The 19,145-nt window shown below is 51.4% G+C and overlaps 2 protein-coding genes across 2 annotated transcripts; both read right to left on the reverse strand.

Annotated features, from left to right (window-relative positions):
* Window positions 1-3,367: 3,367 nt before the first annotated feature.
* On the reverse strand, window positions 3,368-17,312 carry ELANE (elastase, neutrophil expressed). The gene is made up of 6 exons (XM_053581599.1): window positions 17,199-17,312; window positions 5,517-6,061; window positions 4,916-5,072; window positions 4,675-4,816; window positions 3,797-4,027; window positions 3,368-3,638 (listed from the first exon to the last, which is right to left on the reverse strand). Exons 2-6 carry the CDS (start codon window positions 5,581-5,583, stop codon window positions 3,438-3,440), a joined length of 798 nt encoding a protein of 265 aa, XP_053437574.1. The 5' UTR covers window positions 5,584-6,061; window positions 17,199-17,312; the 3' UTR covers window positions 3,368-3,437.
* Window positions 14,789-18,472, reverse strand: PRTN3 (proteinase 3). The gene is made up of 5 exons (XM_053581604.1): window positions 18,435-18,472; window positions 17,577-17,742; window positions 17,199-17,340; window positions 15,590-15,820; window positions 14,789-15,127 (listed from the first exon to the last, which is right to left on the reverse strand). The coding sequence occupies exons 2-5, from the start codon at window positions 17,678-17,680 to the stop codon at window positions 14,957-14,959; spliced, it is 648 nt and encodes a 215-aa protein (XP_053437579.1). The 5' UTR covers window positions 17,681-17,742; window positions 18,435-18,472; the 3' UTR covers window positions 14,789-14,956.
* Window positions 18,473-19,145: the final 673 nt, after the last annotated feature.

The raw sequence follows: 19,145 nt of genomic DNA on the forward strand, positions 1-19,145 counted from the left end.
GCTAGAGGGCAGCCCCTCAAGTTGGACCCACCCCAACCTTCTATCCCAGTCTCTTACTCCACCCAGAATGTCCTTCCAGTCTCGAGTTTCACAATAGCAGCAGGAAGCCACAGTGTGTAAACAACCACTTCCTCATCTTTCTACTCCTCCCTCCCTTTCTTCCTCCTCCAACTAGGAGAGAAAGTTGAGTGGGGGTGTGATTAAGGTCACCCAATACCCTGTCTCTGTCCCTGCAGCCTCTGGGACCTAATACCCCAATAAGCAGAATGTTGGAAAGATAGTATGTAGGGGTAATTGGAAAGACTGTTGGATACAAGTGACAGAAAAAACATGTCAAACTGTGTGGAGCTGGAAAGTTCAGGAATATCTGCCTTCAGGAGTGGCTTGATATCAGGTGTCTGGCCCTGATTTCTCCTTTCCTCCTTTTTTTGGAGACAGAGCCTTAAGCTGTCACCCTGGGTACCCTGGGTAGAGTGCCATGGCATGACAGCTCACAGCAACCTCCAACTCCTGAGCTCAAGCAATTCTCCTGCCTCTGCCTCCCAAGTAGCTGGGACCACAAGTGCCCACCACAATACCTGGCTATTTTGTGGTTGCAGCTGTCATTGTTTGGCAGGCCCAGGCTGGATTTGAACCCACCAACTCAGGTGTATGTGGCTGGTGCCTTAGCCGCTTGAGCCACAGGCGCTGAGCCTCTCCTTTCCTCCTTGACGGCTTCTCTCCTCATCAGTCTCAGGGTGATGGCTTCTCTCCTCACCCGTTCCGGGGACCCCAGCCTCACCTTGGTGGTTCAATGGGCCCTTCCTAAAACTCATCACTCCAGCCAAAGTCTCCGGGTTGCCAGTGATTGGCTGACTTGGATCACATGCTCCCTTTCAAACTAATCACTGTGGGCAGGTTCTGACTAACAGAATCTGGGCCACACAGCTCTCTGTGAAGCGAGGATGGTAGGTTCACATCTCATGAATCCATGGGCTCGATGTGCTGAGACCAGAAGGGTGGGATGCCATCTATGGAGGACCTTGGACATCTCTGGCAAGAACAGTGCACAATATTTCCCCTTCTGCTTCTTTCATCTTCACTGTATACTATTTCATACCTGCAAAAAAAGAACAGAAAATAATACAACAAATGGGATTTTTAAGATCCTAACATGTTTCCTTATTAAAATGAGAAACTGAACAAAAGTCCATTAGGATATGGAGACAAGATTATGTAAATAAGAATGTTTGAAATCGCAACAAAATATGGAACCAACCCAGGAGCCTAACAAGAAGGGACAGGCCCAGCCTGAGCAAGAGAGAGATCCCAGCTCTACTAAAAATAGAAAAACTAACCAAGCATTGTGGTGGGTGCCTATAGTCCCAGCAACTAAGGAGGCTGAGGCAGGAGGATCACTTGAGCCCAAAAGTTTGAGTTGCTGTGAGCTATGATGCTATGGCAGTCTACACAGGGTGGCAGAGTGAGACGCTGTTTTTAAAAAAAAAAAAAAAAGAAAAGAAAAAAAGGGAGAGGCCAATAAATAACCCTGAACTTCCCCGGATGCTGTGTTGATGTAGAAAGCTCTCTAGGTGTGTTATTAAGTGGAAAAGACAACACAGGACAAGGGTCACACCTCCAAGCAACTGGCACTTGTGGGGAGATGTGATAAATGAGGCTAAGCCGGTAGGAAAGACAGGCTAGGCACAGGGAACAGCACAGGCAGAGACCTTGAGGTGGGACTTAAATTGGTGAGTTCCAGTGGGAGAGGTTTCTAGAGCCAGGCAGCAGAGACAGGGTAGACTGCCTTACTCAATTTCTCTGCTCTCATTTCTCACTTCAGACTGTGAGCCAAACCATGCCATTTCTGTCCCTGTCCCCACAATGGCTCCAGAGGGCTCCTCCTATCACAGGAAACAGGCTAGGGAAGTGAAAGAAGGGCTCATCTACATCAACCAAGGACCTGACACCTGGCCTGGCTTGGCCTTTTCCAGGTAGCCTCTCATCCTCCTCATAAGAAAACAGGCTCAGAAACAACAGACACTGCTCAAAGTCACAGAGCTGGGGCTTGAACCCAGGCCTGGGAAACTCCAAACCCAAGTTCCTGGTCATGGCTTTATACCTCTCTGCACCTCCACATCCCCAACTGCAAAATGGGAACACTGATAGGACCTACCCCCAAGGGCTGAAGAGACGGTGGGCTGAGCACACACCTGCTGTGTTGTTTTGTGTTACCATGCCTGATTCAATTACGTGAAAAATAGTTTGGGTTTTTTTTTTTTTTTTGTAGAGACAGAGTCTCACTTTATGGCCCTCGGTAGAGTGCCATGGCGTCACACAGCTCACAGCAACCTCCAAATCCTGGGCTTAAGCAATTCTCTTGCCTCAGCCTCTCGAGTAGCTGGGACTACAGGCGCCCGCCACAACGCTCGGCTATTCTTTGGTTGCAGTTTTGGCTGGGGCCGGGTTTGAACCCGCCACCCTCAGTATATGGGGCCAGAGCCTTACCGACTGAGCCACAGGCGCCACCCAGTTTGTTTGTTTTTTGAGATAGAGTTTCACTCTGTCACCCTGAGTAGACTGCATCATAGCTCACAACAACCTCAAACTTGGGCAGTGCCTGTGGCTCAAAGGAGTAGGGTGCCGGCCCCATATGCCAGAGGTGGCATCAAACCCAGCTTCAGCCAGAAACTGCAAACAAACAAACAAAAAAAAAAAAAAACTTAAACTTTTGGGCTTAAGCAATTCTCTTGCCTCAGTTTTTCTATTTTTAGTAGAGACGGGGTCTCCCTCTTGCTTAGTCTAGCCTCGAACTCCTGAGCTCAAGAGATCCACCCGCCTCAGCCTCCCAGAGTACTAGGATTATAGGCGTGAGCCACTGTGTTGGACCTGTGAAAGTGGATTTTATAGGACCAAACCAAACAAGGCATCTGGCACCCTTTTTAGAGTATTAAGAAGGAACTTGCTTCTTGCCCCAATGATCTGATTTTGGTGCCACCTAGTGGCAGCGTACTCAGGAGATGCTCAAGATACTCAACTGACTTTTTTTTTGAGACAGAGCCTCAAGCGGTCGCTTTGGGTAGAGTGTTCTGGCATCACAGCTCCTGGCCATAGCTCACAGCAACCTCCAACTCCTGGGCTCAAGAGATTCTCCTGCCTCTGCCTCCCAAGTAGCTGGGACTACAGGCGCCCACCACAATGCCCAGCTATTTTTTGGTTGCAGCCATCATTGTTGTTTGGCGGGCCTGGGATGGATTTGAACCCTCCAGTTCAGGTGTATGTGGGTGGTGCCTTAGCTGCTTAAGCCACAGGCGCCGAGCCTCTACTGACTATTTTTAATATACCGTTACATAGCCAACAAACACCAGACGCATACTACAAAACAGGATATTTATTGTGCTAAATGCTGGAGAATGCAGTTGTGAGCAGCTAAGGAGGGCTGACCAAGGCAGCCTTTTTTAGTGGATCCAGCTAGCAGGGTCCCTGGGCTGGGGAAGAAAGTGATTTCTGGGGCTCCGGATGATAGAGTTGATCCAGTCTGCAAAACGTGCCACTGGAGCAAAGGCATCTGGGTAGAAGCCAGAGCCGCAGCCTCCCCGGATGAAGGAGTCAATCCCCTGGACCACTCCATTGCAGACCAGGGGGCCGCCAGAGTCTCCCTGCAGAAGTAGACAAGGTTGGGAGGCTGGACTGCAAGGCCTCCTGCCCACCCACCACCCTGCAACTAGATACTTTCCTGGTATCTGGCTGCAGTCCCTGTTGCTGTAACTTGGGCAGGGAATTAGGTGGAGAGCTGAGGGGAACACCAGGTACGTACAAAGCAGATTCCAGCCCGCCGGTGTCTCACAAGTGTGCATACGTTGGCACGATGGCAGAGGGAAGTCACCACGGTCACGTTGAGCTCCTGAAGGATGCTGGGCACTGGCTGGTTGGTGCCCAGCCGGCCCCAGCCCACAGCCAGGCACTGTGTCCCATTGCTCACCCCACGGTCCTGGGATGGCAGCTGGGCCACCTGTACGTTGGCATTAATGGTGGCCGACCCGTTGAGCTGTGGCAGGCAGGATGGAGCACCAGAGGTGGTGAGTGGCCGCCCTCCCCTCTCTGAGCCTCAGTTTCCCTGTCTCAGGCTCCATCATGGTAGGGATCTTTTGGAGCAGGAGACCCACCTGCAGGCTGCTCCCCACTCTGAGCCTCACTTTTCTCCCCCTCTAAAATGGGAGCAGCTGAGGTGGGTCAGGGCATCGCCAAGGGCTGTCTCTGGATGTGGCTTAAATTCAGTAAACAACAGGTACTTAATAAGACACACTATAGGCAACATGAATGGTGATCAAATCCTCATTCTAAACCTTTCCAGAGGATACTCTTGGGTTTTCCAGTGGGGCCCGCGAGAATGGAGGATTTTCACCCTCAACTCTCCCACCACTTCCCCAAAACAGGGCCGTCTCTGCCCTTGGCCACAGGACCTGTGAGCAGAGGGGCAACGAAACAGTTTCTTGATGGACAACTGCTCAGAACTTCCTTGCACTACCTCACTTGGTCTCTCAATAGCCCTTCAGGGGGCATTTCCCCATTTTGCAGAGGTAAAGACTGACATGCAGCCTGGATTTGATCTCAGGTCTATCATTCTGGACTCTACTATTCTGGACATGTCCCTCACCCCTCTGGCTCCAACAACACTCCTCCTTCCATGCCCACCTGGAGAATCACGATGTCATTCAGCAAACGTATGGGGTTGAAGCCATTTTCAAAGACACGCTGGACAGTAAATGTTTGCCGGGTGGGCTCCTGCTGACTCAGGTCATGTGCACCCAGCACCACCTGCACCAACCGGAAGTTTCTGCAGGCAAAGAGTGGGGAGGAGGTGATGAGGCAAACCCAGGGAGGAGCCTCCCTTTCACATCTGACTGTTATGGAAACAGGCGCTCCCACCACTCACAAGCCGTTTGTGCAGTGGGCAGCCGACATGACAAAGTTGCGGGCAATCAGGGTGCCACCGCAGAAGTGGCCTCCACGCTGCTGCAGGGACACCATGAAGGGCCATGCGTGGGGCCTGGCTGGCCGGCCCCCCACAATCTCTGAGGCCAACGCAGGGTCTGGGGACACACAGGGGTGGGAGGCAATGAGTGTCCTTTGGGAAGCTCCTCCCTACCTGGCCACTGGCTCCTTGAATCCACTGAGAACCCAAGGGGCCAGGACTGTTCAGACCTCTATTTCCCAGATGGTGAAACTGAGGCATGGAGAGGAGAGGGGGCCTCCATATGGTCTCTCCATCAGGGCCCAGTCATATCTGGACTTAAACCCAGATGCTGAGCCCCTGAGGGTGCCCAGTGTCCTCAGGTTTATAAGCCCTGGTTCTGAACTCCTGGTGGTAGCCTGATCTCTGACAACCTCAGTCTCCTCTTTTGGTCTTCCTGTTCCAGATGTCACCTCCCTGTAGGATGAGGGGGCCACCCTGCTCAAGTACACAATGGGGAAGTGGGAATGGACACCTGGGGACAGGTGGACAAGCAGGAAGAGGGACATGTGGCCCCACTCACCATCCAGCAGCAAGGCCAGCAGGATAGAGATGATAGCAAGGCTGGAGGGTCGGTGGCCAAGGGTCATGGTGGGGACAGGCTCCAGGGTCTCTGCCCCACTGTGCCCACCCAGCTACTCTTATACCCCCATGCCAGGAGGCCGTTGCCATTGCCCCATGGCTGGCCAGTGCCCCCACTTCCTCTCCCCAGGGCATAAGAAAGTGGTGAGAAGAGGGGAGGGGTGTGCATGAGGCTGGGGTTGGCTCCAGTAGGGCTACGAGGCAATAGTCAGGACTCACGATTAAATCTGAATATCAAGAAACAATTGGCTTGGCGCCTGTGGCTCAAGTAGCTAATGTGCCAGCCACATACACCTGAGGTAGCGGGTTCGAATCCAGGCAGGGCCTGCCAAACAAAAACGACGGCTGCTACCAAAAAATAGCCGGGCGTTGTGGCAAGAGCCTATTGTCCCAGCTACTTGGGAGGTGGAGGCAGGAAAATCACTTGAGCCCAGGAGTTGGAGGTGTGATGCCACAGCATTGTACCCAAGGCGATAACTTGAGGCTCTGTCTCAAAAAAAAAAGAAAGAAAGAAACAATCAATATGTTTTAGTATATGTCCCAAATACTGCACAGGACGTATTACTCATCTACATAATTAGTCATTGTTTCTCTGGCATTCAAATTTCACTGGGAATTCTTTACTTTTGCTAAACCTGGTAAACCTAGACATGAGGGACATTGATTGGGTCCTGCTATGCCCCGTGTTCCTCAGTTTACCCAGGACACTACAATAATGTAAACATATAACGATGTTGAGCATTCATGGTGCACCTAGCACTACTCTGAAATTTCACAGGGGTGCCAGAGGACTGCTGGCTCCCCAGTCAGGATGACGAAACTGAGGCACATCGAGGGCCTCCCCATGAGCTGCGATGTTAACCCAGGCCCCTGGAATTTGCAACTGGATTGTGATTTGAGGCTGACTCTAGCTTCAGCCTTGCTACCCACCTCCCTGAGGCTTGGAGCTCCCTCTCAGGGCTTGGTCTTCCAACCTCCCTTTGGTTGTTGCTCAGGACGGGGGAACTCACTCCCACTTAGGGCCACAGTCCCTCTCCAGACAGCAGCTGAGGTTCTGAGAAAGAAACCCCCTCACCCCCAGCCTCACTGAGCCCGGCCGAGCCCCCTATCTGCTTGAGGCAGTGGCCTGGAGAAGGGGCTCCTTCCTGAGCCAGTTGGTGGACCCTCGATCTTTACCCAAGCTTGAGAGCTTCTGCCTGGGGGAATAGGTGGAGACCTTGAGCCCCAAAGATGGGGGTGGGATTCCTTGGGCCCAGCCCCCACCTTCATGGCCTGATTCCTCTTGGTTCCTCTTCCCATATTCCCTAGGGTGCTCCAACTGCAACTGCCTGGTGAGGCTGTCGCAAGAAGCAACTGTCTTCCTGGCCCAAGGACAAGCAAGGGGGAGGGACCCAACGGACCAGGCTCCAGGAACAGCCTGGATTGGGGGAGCCCAGGGGCACCCTGAGCCTAGGCCAGGGCTGGAATCCAGATTGTCCTTGGGTCTCGCAATGTGTGACCACAGGAAAGTGAATCCTTGTATCTCTCCAGTGGGGATTACTGCCCTGCTGTCCCAGAGCCTGGCACATAGCAGATGCTCAATCGATGCATGCCCTTGTCCTTAGCTTGGGCAGATACACACTAACTGGTCTTGCCACTTTCCCTTGTTGACAGGGTCCCCATTCTGTTGCCTTAAAGTCACCATGGAGCGCTTAGTGAGAAACTGCTGTATATACAACCCTGTTTCAAATAGGGGAGGAGTGGAGGAGATCGTGTTTTTTGTGGGGGTTTGAACTAGACTTAATTGCAGCTGCCCTTATTGAGCACCACTTGTATACTCTGATCACACCTATTGTGTCGACTCTGGGTTCATCTACCGATTCTGGTGTGGTCCCCACTTCACCACTGTGTAACTTCAGTTCACTGAATTAACTTCTCTGTGACTCAGTTTCCTTCTCTGTAAAAGGGAAGCTATAATAATAGGCTCTATATCATGGAATTGTCCCAAAGATTAAGCGAATTAACATTTGTAAAGTTCTTAGATAAGAAAGCACTATCTTTGAAGGTTTTTTAAAACCACTGATTATCTAGGCGGCGCCTGTGGCTCAGTGAGTAGGGCGCTGGCCCCATATGCCAAGGGTGATGTGTTCAAACCCATCCCCGGCCAAACTGCAACAACAACAACAACAACAAAAAATAGCCGGGTGTTGTGGCGGGCGCCTGTAGTTCCAGCTGCTAGGGAGGCTGAGGCAAGAGAATCACATAAGCCCAAGAGCTGGAGGTTGCTGTGAGCTGTGTGATACCACAGCACTCTACCGAGGGCAGTAAAGTAAGACTCCGTCTCTACAAAAAAAAATAAATAAATAAATAAAACCACTGATTATCTTTTTTTTTTTTTGCAATTTTTTGCCAGGGCTGGTTTAAATTCGCCACCTCCAGCATATGGGGCCCGCGCCCTACTACTTTCAGCCACAGGTGCCGCCCAACCACTGATTATCTTAAGGAAGGTAGGATTATGAGTGGCACTGAGTAGACATAAGCTGCTGTGGGATACAAGGGTTCCTGGGAGGCTGAGAAAGCCCTAAGATCAGAGTGATGGGGTGTCCATATGTAACGAGTCATTGAGTTCCCAACATTAAGAATGACAAATGTTGGCTGGGCCCAGCAGCAATCTGAGAGGCCAAGGAGGGGGATTGCTTGAGTTCAGGAGTTCGAGACCAGCATGAGCAAGAGAAAGACCCCATGACTACTAAAAACAGAAAAAACTAGCTGAGCATTACGGTGGGCACCTGTAGTCCCAGCTACTCAGGAGACTGAGGCAAGAGGATTGCTGGAATCTAGGAGTTTAAGGTTGCTGTCAGCTATGATGATGCCAGGGCACTCTACTCAGAGTGACAGACTGAGATGAGACTCTGTCCCCAAAAAGAAAATATACTTGACTGTCCCCCCCACCCCACCAAGTCTGGGGGCCCTCTGAGCAACAGGAGAAGCCCTATAGGGCTATGAGGCCCCCAGCAGCAGAGAACCCTGCCTGGGCCACTCAGAGGACCCCTCACTCCCTAGGGCCGCCAAATCTCATTTGCTGAACACCCTATTTACTATTCCTGTGGGTTTGTCTTCCCTAAATTTCAGCAACCCAAGCCAACCGCTATCCAATCAGTCTGCACTTTCAGACACCCAGACATCTGATCCTTAACTCTCTCCCAAATCTGATCTTTGTTCTGCTTCCTTCCAGAACTTTGGTCTGAATTATCTTTTGCATGCTCATGGGCTCTTGACCATAGAAAACTGTTTTTTCTTTTTCTTTCTTTCTTTTTTTTTTTTGTTTGAGACAGAGTCTCACTTTGTTGGCCTCAGTAGAGTGCTGTAGTGTCATAGCTCACGGCAACCTCAAACTCTTGGGCTCAAGCAATTTTCTTTCTTTTCTTTTTCTTTTTTTTGTAGAGACAGAGTCTCACTTTATGGCCCTCGGTAGAGTGCCGTGGCCTCACACAGCTCACAGCAACCTCCAACTCCTGGGCTTAAGCGATTCTCTTGCCTCAGCCTCCCAAGTAGCTGGGACTACAGGCGCCTGCCACAACACCTGGCTATTTTTTGGTTGCAGTTTGGCTGGGCCGGGTTTGAACCCGCCCCCCTTGGTATATGGGGCCAGCGCCTTACCAACTGAGCCACAGGCGCCGCCCTCAAGCAATTTTCTTGACTCAGCCTCCTGAGTAGCTGAGACTACAGGAGCCCACCACAACAACGCCCAGCTATATTTTTTTAAAGACTCGGTCTGGCTCAGGCTGGACTTTTTTTTTAGAGACTTGGTCTGGCTCAGGCTGGACTTTGTTTTTAGAGACTCGTTTAGAGACTTGGTCTGGCTCAGGCTGATCGGGAACCTGTGAGCTCAGGCAATCCACCAGCCTTGGCCTCTCAGAGTGCTAGGATTACAAGCATGAGCCAAGGCCTGCCCTGTTGTGAGTCTTTCTGTTCCAATCAATGGGCTCACTCCAGCATTCCCTTCACCATACCTTATTTACTCTCAATGCTGGACACCAAAGTGTCCCTCTGGGTTCTTTATAGAAACTGCTGTAGAATTCCTGGCATCTCAGACACTTATCAGGATACACATCCCAAGATTCTCAGCCACACCCCTTGCACAGGTTTTCTCCCTTCACTGATGCTATATGCTAACACCTCTAGTGTTTGGTTGGTTGGTTGAGGTTTGATAATCAAGCAAATTGGGTCCATCATATGATAACGGTCTTGGTGACTGATTCAGCTTTATTCAACACCAGAGAAGGACGTGCTGGGAACGTGCACAACTTCATGCTCGGCTTGAATCTCAATTCATCTTATCCACTATCTCCTTTGAAAGACACCACACAGGAATCCTTCGATGAAGATGAACTGGATATAGCTGTAGCAGATCCTGATGAATTTGGATGAATATATGAGCCTCTGGATGTCAAAAGTGAGAAGATTCACGTAGTAGACAGTGGGTTCACATTTAACCTGCAATATCGCTTGATACTGAGACCTCAGAGAGGGGTCAATCTTTTTTCTTTGTAGAGACAGAGTCTCACTTTATCATCCTGGGTACAGTGCCCTGGCGTCACACAGCTCACAGCAACCTGCAACTCCTGGGCTTAGGCGATTCTCTTGCCTCAGCCTCCCGAGTAGCTGGGACTACAGGCACCCGCCACAACGCCCGGCTATTTTTTTGTTGCAATTTGGCCAGGGCCGGGTTTGAACCCGCCACCCTCGGTATATGGGGCCGGCGCCGTACTCACTGAGCCACAGGCGCCGCCCGAGAGGGGTCAATCTTATCATCTCCTTCGACTTCTCTGCAAGGCCAAGTGATTCCAGTCCTTCGTTGTTTTTTCTTTGTTGTTGTTGTTGTTATTGTTGTTTGTTTTGTTTTGTTTGTTTTTTTCTGTTTTTTTTTTTTGAGACAGAATCCCATTATGTCACCCTTGGTAGAGAGCCGTGGCGTCAAAGCTCACAGCAACCTTAAACTCTTGGGCTTAATCGATTCTCTTGACTCAGCCTCCCAAGTAGCTGGGACTACAGAAGTCCCTGCTACAATGCCTGGCTATTTTTTGTTGTAGTTGTCATTGTTGTTTGAGCTGGCCTGGGCTGGGTTCGAACTCGCCAACTTTGGTGTATGTGGCTGGCTCCGTAACCACTGTGCTACGGGCGCTGAGCCCAGTCCTCTGTTCAAGGAACTTCTACTTGCAGAAAAATGGGCTAAAATGAATAAGCTCCCCTTTCCAAAGATTGATCCTAATGTGTTTGATTGGGAAGGACTTAAGGAATGCTATATCTTTAAACCCAAGAATCCTGATGTGAAGAAAGATTGCCCAGGGTGGCGCCTGTGGCTCAAGGAGTAGGGTGCCAGTCCCACATGCCGGAGGTGGTGGGTTCAAACCCAGCCCCGGCCAAAAAAAACACAAAAAAAAAAAAAGAAAGAAAGAAAGATTGCCCAACTATCATTCATTTTGTTCTGGCCAACATCAATTTCAGAAAGTACAAGGCTCCAGGTGTTCCAACAGAAACTGAGGAAGCGGGGAGGTTTTGGTGGAGGGAGGGTAATGGGTGGGGCCACATCTATGGTGCATCTTTTTTTTGTGTGTGTGTAGAGACAGAGTCTCACTTACCGCCCTCCGGTAGAGTGCCGTGGCGTCACACGGCTCACAGCAACCTCTAACTCTTGGGCTTAGGCGATTCTCTTGCCTCAGCCTCCCGAGGAGCTGGGACTACAGGCGCCTGCCACAACACCCTGTTATTTTTTTTTGTTGTTGCAGTTTGGCCAGGGCTGGGTTTGAACTCACCACCCTTGGCATATGGGGCCGACGCCCTACTCACTGAGCCACAGGCGCCGCCCTGTGGTGCATCTTAGAATGGGTACAGGCGATTGCACTAATGTACACAGCCATGATTTAACAATAAAAATAAATAAATAAATAAAAATAAAAATAAAAAGTAAAAAAAAAAAAGAAACTGAGGAAGAGAAAGAAATAGCTGATTTTGATATTTTTGATGACCTGAATCACCATTTTCTTTTTCTTCTTCTTCTTTTTTTTTGAGACAGAGCCTCAAGCTGTCACCCTGGGTAGAGTGCTGTGGCTTAAACGATTCTCTTGCCTCGGCATCCCAAGTAGCTGTAACTACAGGCGCCCACCACAACACCCGGCTATTTTTTGGTTGTAGTTGTCATTGTTGTTTGGCAGGTCTGGGCTGGATTCGAACCCACCAGCTCTGGTGTATGTGGCTGGCACCTTAGCTGCTTGAGCTACAGGCGCTGAGCCTGAATCACCATTTTCAACCTTTAATTTTCTTTTTTTTTTTGTGGATTTTGGCCGGGGATGGGTTTGAACCCGCCACCTCCGGCATATGGGACCAGCGCCCTACTCCTTGAGCCACAGGCGCTGCCCTCAACCTTTAATTTTCAATATCCAAATCAAGCATTCAAGATGCTGCATGATCTTATGTATTTCAAGACCCTGAACAACATTGATGTGGTAAAAAGATGCTATGGTTGAAAGCATTAAATATAGAAGGCAGAATCCATCTCATTGCTGTTTCTGTCAGTAATGTTGAGACAAGAAGGTTTTTCAACAAGGCATTTCTAAATAAACCTACAACATAGTTTCTGTACTGGAAAGGGCAGCAGTTTATGATACTGAGGCAGTTTGAAATTCTAACAACCGGATTTAAAAGCATAGGACAGATACTTGTACTGTTCATAAGAAATGGCCTTACTTACTGGGATTGAATTGTTAAATATTTAAAAAGGAAAAACCACAATTTTTTTTTTTTTGAGACACCTTGGGTAGAGTGCTATGGCATCACACAGCTCACAGCAACCTCCAGCTCCTGGGCTTAGGCGATTCTCTTGCCTCAGCCTCCCGAGTAGATGGGACTACAGGTGCCCACCACAACGCCCGGCTATTTTTTTGTTGCAGTTTGGCCGGGGCCTTGTTTGAACCCACCACCCTCGGTATGTGGGGCTGGCGCCCTGCTCACTGAGCCACAGGCACCGCCCATATGTACTGTATTTTAAAACATGTCTCACCAACCTTCTTATATGTGTTCTTTTTAAAAATGTGGTTTTTCAGCTCAGTGCCTGTAGCTCAGTGGCTAGGGTGCCAGTCACATACACTGAAGCTGGGAGGTTTGAATCCAGCCCGGGCTTGCCAAACAACAATGACAACTATAACAACAAAATAGCTGGGCGTTGTGGAGGGTGCCTGTAGTCCCAGCTTCTTGGGAGGCTGAGGCAAGAGAATCACTTAAGCCCAAGAGTTTGAGGTTGCTGTGAGCTGTGATGCCATAGCACTCTACCCAAGGTGTCTCAAAAAAAAAAAAATTGTGGTTTTTCCTTTTTAAATATTTAACAATTCAATCCCAGTAAGTAAGACATCCCATTGTGTGTGAATGTTATTCACTGACTAGACTTATTCATTCAAAAATAGTGAGACAACACTATTTTTAATTTATGTATACATATACGAAATAAATACGTATATTATTATATAATATAAATACTTTATATTATATCAATATATAAAGTAAAAGAAAAACAAAAAGAAAGGGGGGGCGGCACCTGTGGCTCAGTGGGTAGGACGCTGGCCCCATATACCGAGGGTGGTGGGTTCAAACCCAGCCCCAGCCAAATTGCAACAAAAAAATAGCCAGGCGTCGTGGCGGGTGCCTGTAGTCCCAGCTCCTCGGGAGGCTGAGGCAAGTGAGACTCTGTCTAAAAAAAAAAAAAGAAAGAAAGGGGGATAGGCCTGTGTACTCTCATGCCTGCTCAAATTGTTATGCTACCAACAGGTGGCAGCATAGTAAACCAGTAAGGAAGGAGCTGCCTTCCAATACCTGGGCATCCTGGAGCAAGTGGGCCCCTTGTGGCATGAGGCCTCATTCTCATGGCCACTCGCCCTTTTCTACAGCTGGCCTGTGACCCCCCTCCTCTTTCCTCAGACCCTCAGTTCATTTCTCATGCTGCCACCAGGGACTCCTTCACTGCCTACCCTTCCCTGAGAAGTGGGAGTCCATTCTCATCTCATTACTGGGGCCCCAGTGGCCCTTTATGCTTCAATGTCACTCCCTCCACCTGCTTTTCTCTCATCCTCTTGCTCCATTCCAGCCTCTCTGCATCCCTTGCTGCTCCTTACACCCCACACTTGTTCCTGACTCAGCCCTTTGCAGTCACTGTGGTCCCTGATTGGACCCTTCTTATGTTTCTATTCACACTTTAGTATTTAGCTCGGGAGTTGCCACCTCCTTCAGGAAGCCCTTCTCCCCAGTGGCCCTTCTGCCTACCACCAGCTGGATCAGGAGCCCCACAGGCCATGGGTGCTTCTCTAGCCCTGTCCTGCCGACTCGGGGTTATAACAAACAGCCTGGGCTGGGCGTGGTGGCTCACGCCTGTAGTCCCAGCGCTGTGGGAGGCTGAGGCCGGTGGATTGTCTGAGCTCAGAGGTTCAAGACCAGTATGAGCAGCAGTGAGCCAGAGTAAGACCCCGTCTCTACTAACAACATCAAAAACAGCCAGCACTGCCAGAGGAAGAAGAAAATCAACAAAAAAAGGAGTACTTCGAACAAAGAAGAATGAACAAGCACACTGAAATTAAATCAGGGCGGCGCCTGTGGCTCAGTGAGTAGGGCGCCGGCCCCATATGCCGAGGGTGGCGGGTTCAAACCCAGCCCCGGCCAAACTGCAACAAAAAAATAGCCGGGCGTTGTGGCGCGCACCTGTAGTCCCAGCTGCTCGGGAGGCTGAGGCAAGAGAATCGCGTAAGCCCAAGAGTTAGAGGTTGCTGTGAGCCGTGTGACGCCACGGCACTCTACCCGAGGGCGGTACAGTGACACTCTGTCTCTACAAAAAAAAAAAAATCAAAAATCAAAAAAAAAAACAAAAACAGCCTGATCCTCAAGGAGCCCCTGAGCTTGGAGAGACAGAGCTGGAGCTGCCAGGCCAGGATGGAGCTCCTTGACTGTGCTTGGAAATGTCTGGGGTGAATCCATTTCCCAGATGAGGAAACTGAGACATAAGGACTCAGCAACTTGCCTAGGGACACACTAGTGGAGCTGGGTTAGAACCCACATTCTGTGGGCATCCAGTAGTGAGACCCACCCCCACCCAGAGTATGGTGCTCTGGGACTTGAACACAGGGGTGCTGGGAAATTCTTCCCACTTGTCCCCATGTGGGAAGGACTGAGGAGTCAGGGACGATTTCCAACTTTTATTGATGTCTTTATGGGGTGGGGTGCAGGGCTGGCCTGGCTCCCAGGGGCCCGGGGGTTGGAGGCAGCCAGAAGGCCTGTCCTGGACCTGGCAAGGAGGAAGCAATTTTCTGGAAAAGATCTGCCTCTGCCTGAGGTTCCTTCATTAGGGCCTGTTGCCTGGGCTCAATGGCTGCCCTCATCCCCACTGCCACGCAGCACGGAGTGGATCCAGTCCACATAGAGGGCCACTCGTGCAAAGAAGTCAGGATACTGGCGAGTGGCACATTCCCGGACCACGAAGGAGTCCACTCCCTGGAGGGTGTTGTTGCAGATCAAGGGGCCACCAGAGTCTCCCTGGGAGGATAGGTGCAGCATCAGTCACTCAGTCTGGCCAAAGGGGGCTGTTCAGGGGTAAATGCTTCCAGTCTGGAATTTTCCTTACAATGTGTGAATGGGAGAGGGGGCTGAGGTCACTGTAGGCCAGTGGACGTTTAAAGGCCTCCTGCTGGACACCTGACCTACTGGATTCTGGGTGGGACCCCCAGGACCTGGCAGATGGGGCACTGCACCTTCCTGGGGTTCAAAAGGGGCCCAGGGATGGGGAGCCCCCAGACCCTCAAAAACAGCCAAGTGCAACATGGGTGTGCATCACCCATGATTCCACACTAGGACTGTAGGACTGTGCCCACTTTCCTGGTGGGGATATTGAGGCACAGAGTGTGCTGCACTGCCAGGAAGAAGCTCCAAGCCTCAGACCACCCTCCCCAGGATGGTTCCCCCAGTTGCAGGACAGCTCCTATGGAGGTGGGTACGCACAAAGCAGATGCCGGCACTGCGGCGGGGGACGAATGTGCACACATTGTGCGGCCGGCATAGGAATGTGACCACGGTGACGTTGAGCTCCTGTAGGGTGCTGGATGTTGGGGCTTGGCTACCCAGACGGCCCCAGCCCATAGCTAGGCACAGGGTGCCATGAAGTAGCTGCTGGTCCTGCTGGGGCAGCTGAGCAGTGGCGACATCAGCACTGAGGTTAGCCGGGTGGTTGAGCTGTGGCATAGCACAGGCTGGGGTGAAAATTTGTGCCCACCCACCCGGGTGCCCTTCCCACCTCACTGCCCACCACTTCAAAGTGCCTCCTCTAGGTCTTCAATGGTGCCCTTCCCTCTACCTGGACCCCACAACCCTCCCATACCATTGTAGCATATGTCGCTATTCCATTCATTCATTTAAAAAGCAGTTGTCGAGCACCAACTGTATGCCCAATCCTGTTCTAAGAGCCAGGAGTCCAGCAGTGATCAACACAGATGAAATCCATTGCAACTTGGGAGCTGATATTTTATGGTGGGAGGGGTCAGGAAGAACACATAAATAAGACAGGTAATTGAAACACAGCCTAATGGTGGAGAACAGTGAACCAAAAAAGGGAGGTGGTTGGGAGGCGCCTGTGGCTCAAAGGAGTAGGGCGGTGGCCCCATATGCCAGAGGTGGTGGGTTCAAACCCAGCCCCAGCAAAAAAAAAAAAAAAAAGGGGGAGGTGGTTATCCTTGCTGTTTCAGGTAGGGGCAGGGGAGGTTGGCAGGGGGAAGAGAATCTGGGTGAAGCTGCACTGAGATGGGGAAGCATAGCAGGGACAAAGTGCCATATCAATTTCAGCTCCTTTGGTGACCAAGACGGGAGGATCATTTCATCCCAGGAGTTGGAGCAAGACCAACCTGGACAACATAGCAAGACTTCATCTCCAAGGCCCGGTACGGTAGTTTATGCCTTTAATCCTAGCACTCTGGGAGGCTGAGGCGGGTGGATTGCCTGAGCTCACAGGTTCCAGACCTGGCTGAGCCAGAGTGAGACCCAGTCTCCAAAAATAGCCTGGCGTTGTGGCAGGTGCCTGTTGTAGACCCAGCTACTCTGGAGGTTGAGACAAGAGAATCACTTGTGCCCAGGAGTTGGAGATTGTTGTGAGCTATGATGTCATGGCACTCTACCAGGGGCAACAAAGTGAGACTCTGTCTCATAAAAAAAAAAAAAAACTCTAATTTTTTAATTTTTTTTGCAGTTTTTGGCTGGGGCTGGGTTTGAACCTGCCACCTCCGGCATATGGGGTTGGCGCCCTACCCCTTTGAGCCAGGGGCGCCACCCCATGTATCTCTAATTTTTTAATTAGCTGGGTTTGCTGTATTCCCAGCTACTCAGGAGGCAGATGTAGGAGGATCCCTTCAGGTGAGGAGTTCCAGGCTGCAGTGAGTTGTATTCACACTATTACACCCAAGCTTGAGTGACAGAGAGAGACCCTGTCTCTTAAAAAACGGGGACCAGGCTGCATATATAGTAGGTGATCAATAAATGTTTGCTGAAGCCACGAAGAAATGGAAAGTCCCAGAACTCTGGTTAGACCTGCCTCTTCAACCCCCAAGCCTCCAGCACTTACCTGGATGAGGAGAATATCATTAAGGTTGTTCTCTGGGTCATAGTTGTTCCGGAACACGTTAGCGACAAGGAACTGCTGCTGTGTGGGTTCAGGCATCTGCAGGCGGTGGGCTCCGAGCACCACGTTCACCAGGTGAAGAGGGCTGCGGGGTCAGGTGCTCAATATTCGGTGGGTGTCCTCTGCCGCCCCACCCCCACCGCAAGTCCCACCTCCTCCCGAGGCTCGCGCAGCAACCTGCAGGCCCCTCCATTGGCGACTATCCCCCAGGAGACACTCACCCAACCAGTCCCGCTCTTGCCAGAGAGAGAGCAGGCGGCCCAGCGGGACCGCCTGTGCCAACCGCTTGGAGCCGGCGCCCCTGCGCGCCCGCGCACTTACATGTCCTGTAGGCAGTGCGCTGCGGTCAGCACGAAGCGCGGGTGGATCAAGGTGCCTCCGCAGAAGTGACTGCCCCGGGTGCCGAGCAACTGCAAAGACGCCATGTAGGGCCGCGAGTGGGGCTGCGCCTCCCGCCCGCCCACGATCTCCGCAGCCTGGGCTGCACCTGTGGGGGCCGCCGAGTCAGGGTCCAAGGAGCCCCCAATACCAGCGGCCCGCTGAGCTGGTGCCTAGACCTCTCTGAACTTCCAAATCCTCATCTGCAAAATTAGCGTCCTATGACAGCCAGCGCCCTGCCAGAGCCTGGTGAGAGGCTTTTATGCAGCAGAAAAAAACAGCTGGCAGGGTGACCCATTTTTGCAGATGGTCAAAAGGAGGCATTTAATATCCTTATCCAGGGCAGCGCCTGTGGCTCAGAGGAGTAGGGCACTGGCCCCATATCCCGGAGGTGGTGGGTTCAAACCCAGCCCCGGCAAAAAAAAAACACATCCTTATCCGGCCAGGTCCTGAAGGGGTCCCGTGGCCTCTTCTGACTACTTGCATGCTCCCTTCAGAGTTCTGTCTGAGTGTCAGGAATGATCCAGCAACCTGTTTGCTATTGATAATCCCCTTAGCAGCGGCTGGGAGGAAAGACTGGGTTTGCCCATTTCATTGATGGGAAACTGAGTCCAACTGTCCAGGGCTCCACTTTCTCTCATCCTCTCTCCTTGAGGCATGCTGTCCTGCCCTGGTCTTGCCTCAGTCTCCCCAGCTGTGCCAGAAGGGAGGGCACTGGACTGGACCTCATGGGTGGACATTACCCCGGGATCAGCCCAGTCTACTGGGCTAGGCAGATGGATGGATGCTGGCCCCACTCACCGCCCAGCAGCAAGGCCAGCAGGACAGAGGCAAGGGTAGGGCTGTCGGCCATGGTCTGCATCCAGGGCCCCCTGCCACCCACTCCTCTTATAGCCCCAATGTGAAGAGACGGTTGAGGTTGCCCCATGGCTGGGCAGGGTCTCCACTTCCTCCTTCTACCTTTGGAGCCTCAGAGAGTTTAGGGGTCACATCCAGACTCTGGGGAATGCAGGGGCTTTGAGCTTAGGGCCTTGGCCTTCCCCAGGGTGGGGAAGCTGCCTGCAGTCCAACCCAAGTCAGGGTTCCCTGGACAAGAGGGCAGCATGGCACAGCCCTCAAAGCAACACATGCCAGTCTTGTCTATCCGAGCAGTCACCTGCCCCCATGAAGTCCCAGTGGCCCCTCAAAGTGGGACACAGTTAAGTGCCCAGCCGCTGGGGTAAGCTGGAAACCACTAGGAAGCACAACTCAGCTGGGACAAGACGGGAATGGGAAGAAGGGAGGCCAGAGCCACATGTGTCTCTGTAGTTCCCGCCTGAGTCCACACAGCTTATGTCTTGAGCATTCTTTTTTATTTTCCTATAAGGCAGTGGTTTTCAATAAAGGGGCAATCTTGCAACCTCAGGGACACTGGGTGATGTCTGGGGACAACACCCTCCCGCAGGGGACGCGGGTGGCTGCACCCCCGGGTTCCAGGGCCCACAGACAAGGTTTAAATCTTTGAATCTTATT

Source organism: Nycticebus coucang, chromosome 2 (assembly GCF_027406575.1).
Source record: "Nycticebus coucang isolate mNycCou1 chromosome 2, mNycCou1.pri, whole genome shotgun sequence".
Taxonomy (NCBI): Eukaryota; Metazoa; Chordata; class Mammalia; order Primates; family Lorisidae; genus Nycticebus; species Nycticebus coucang.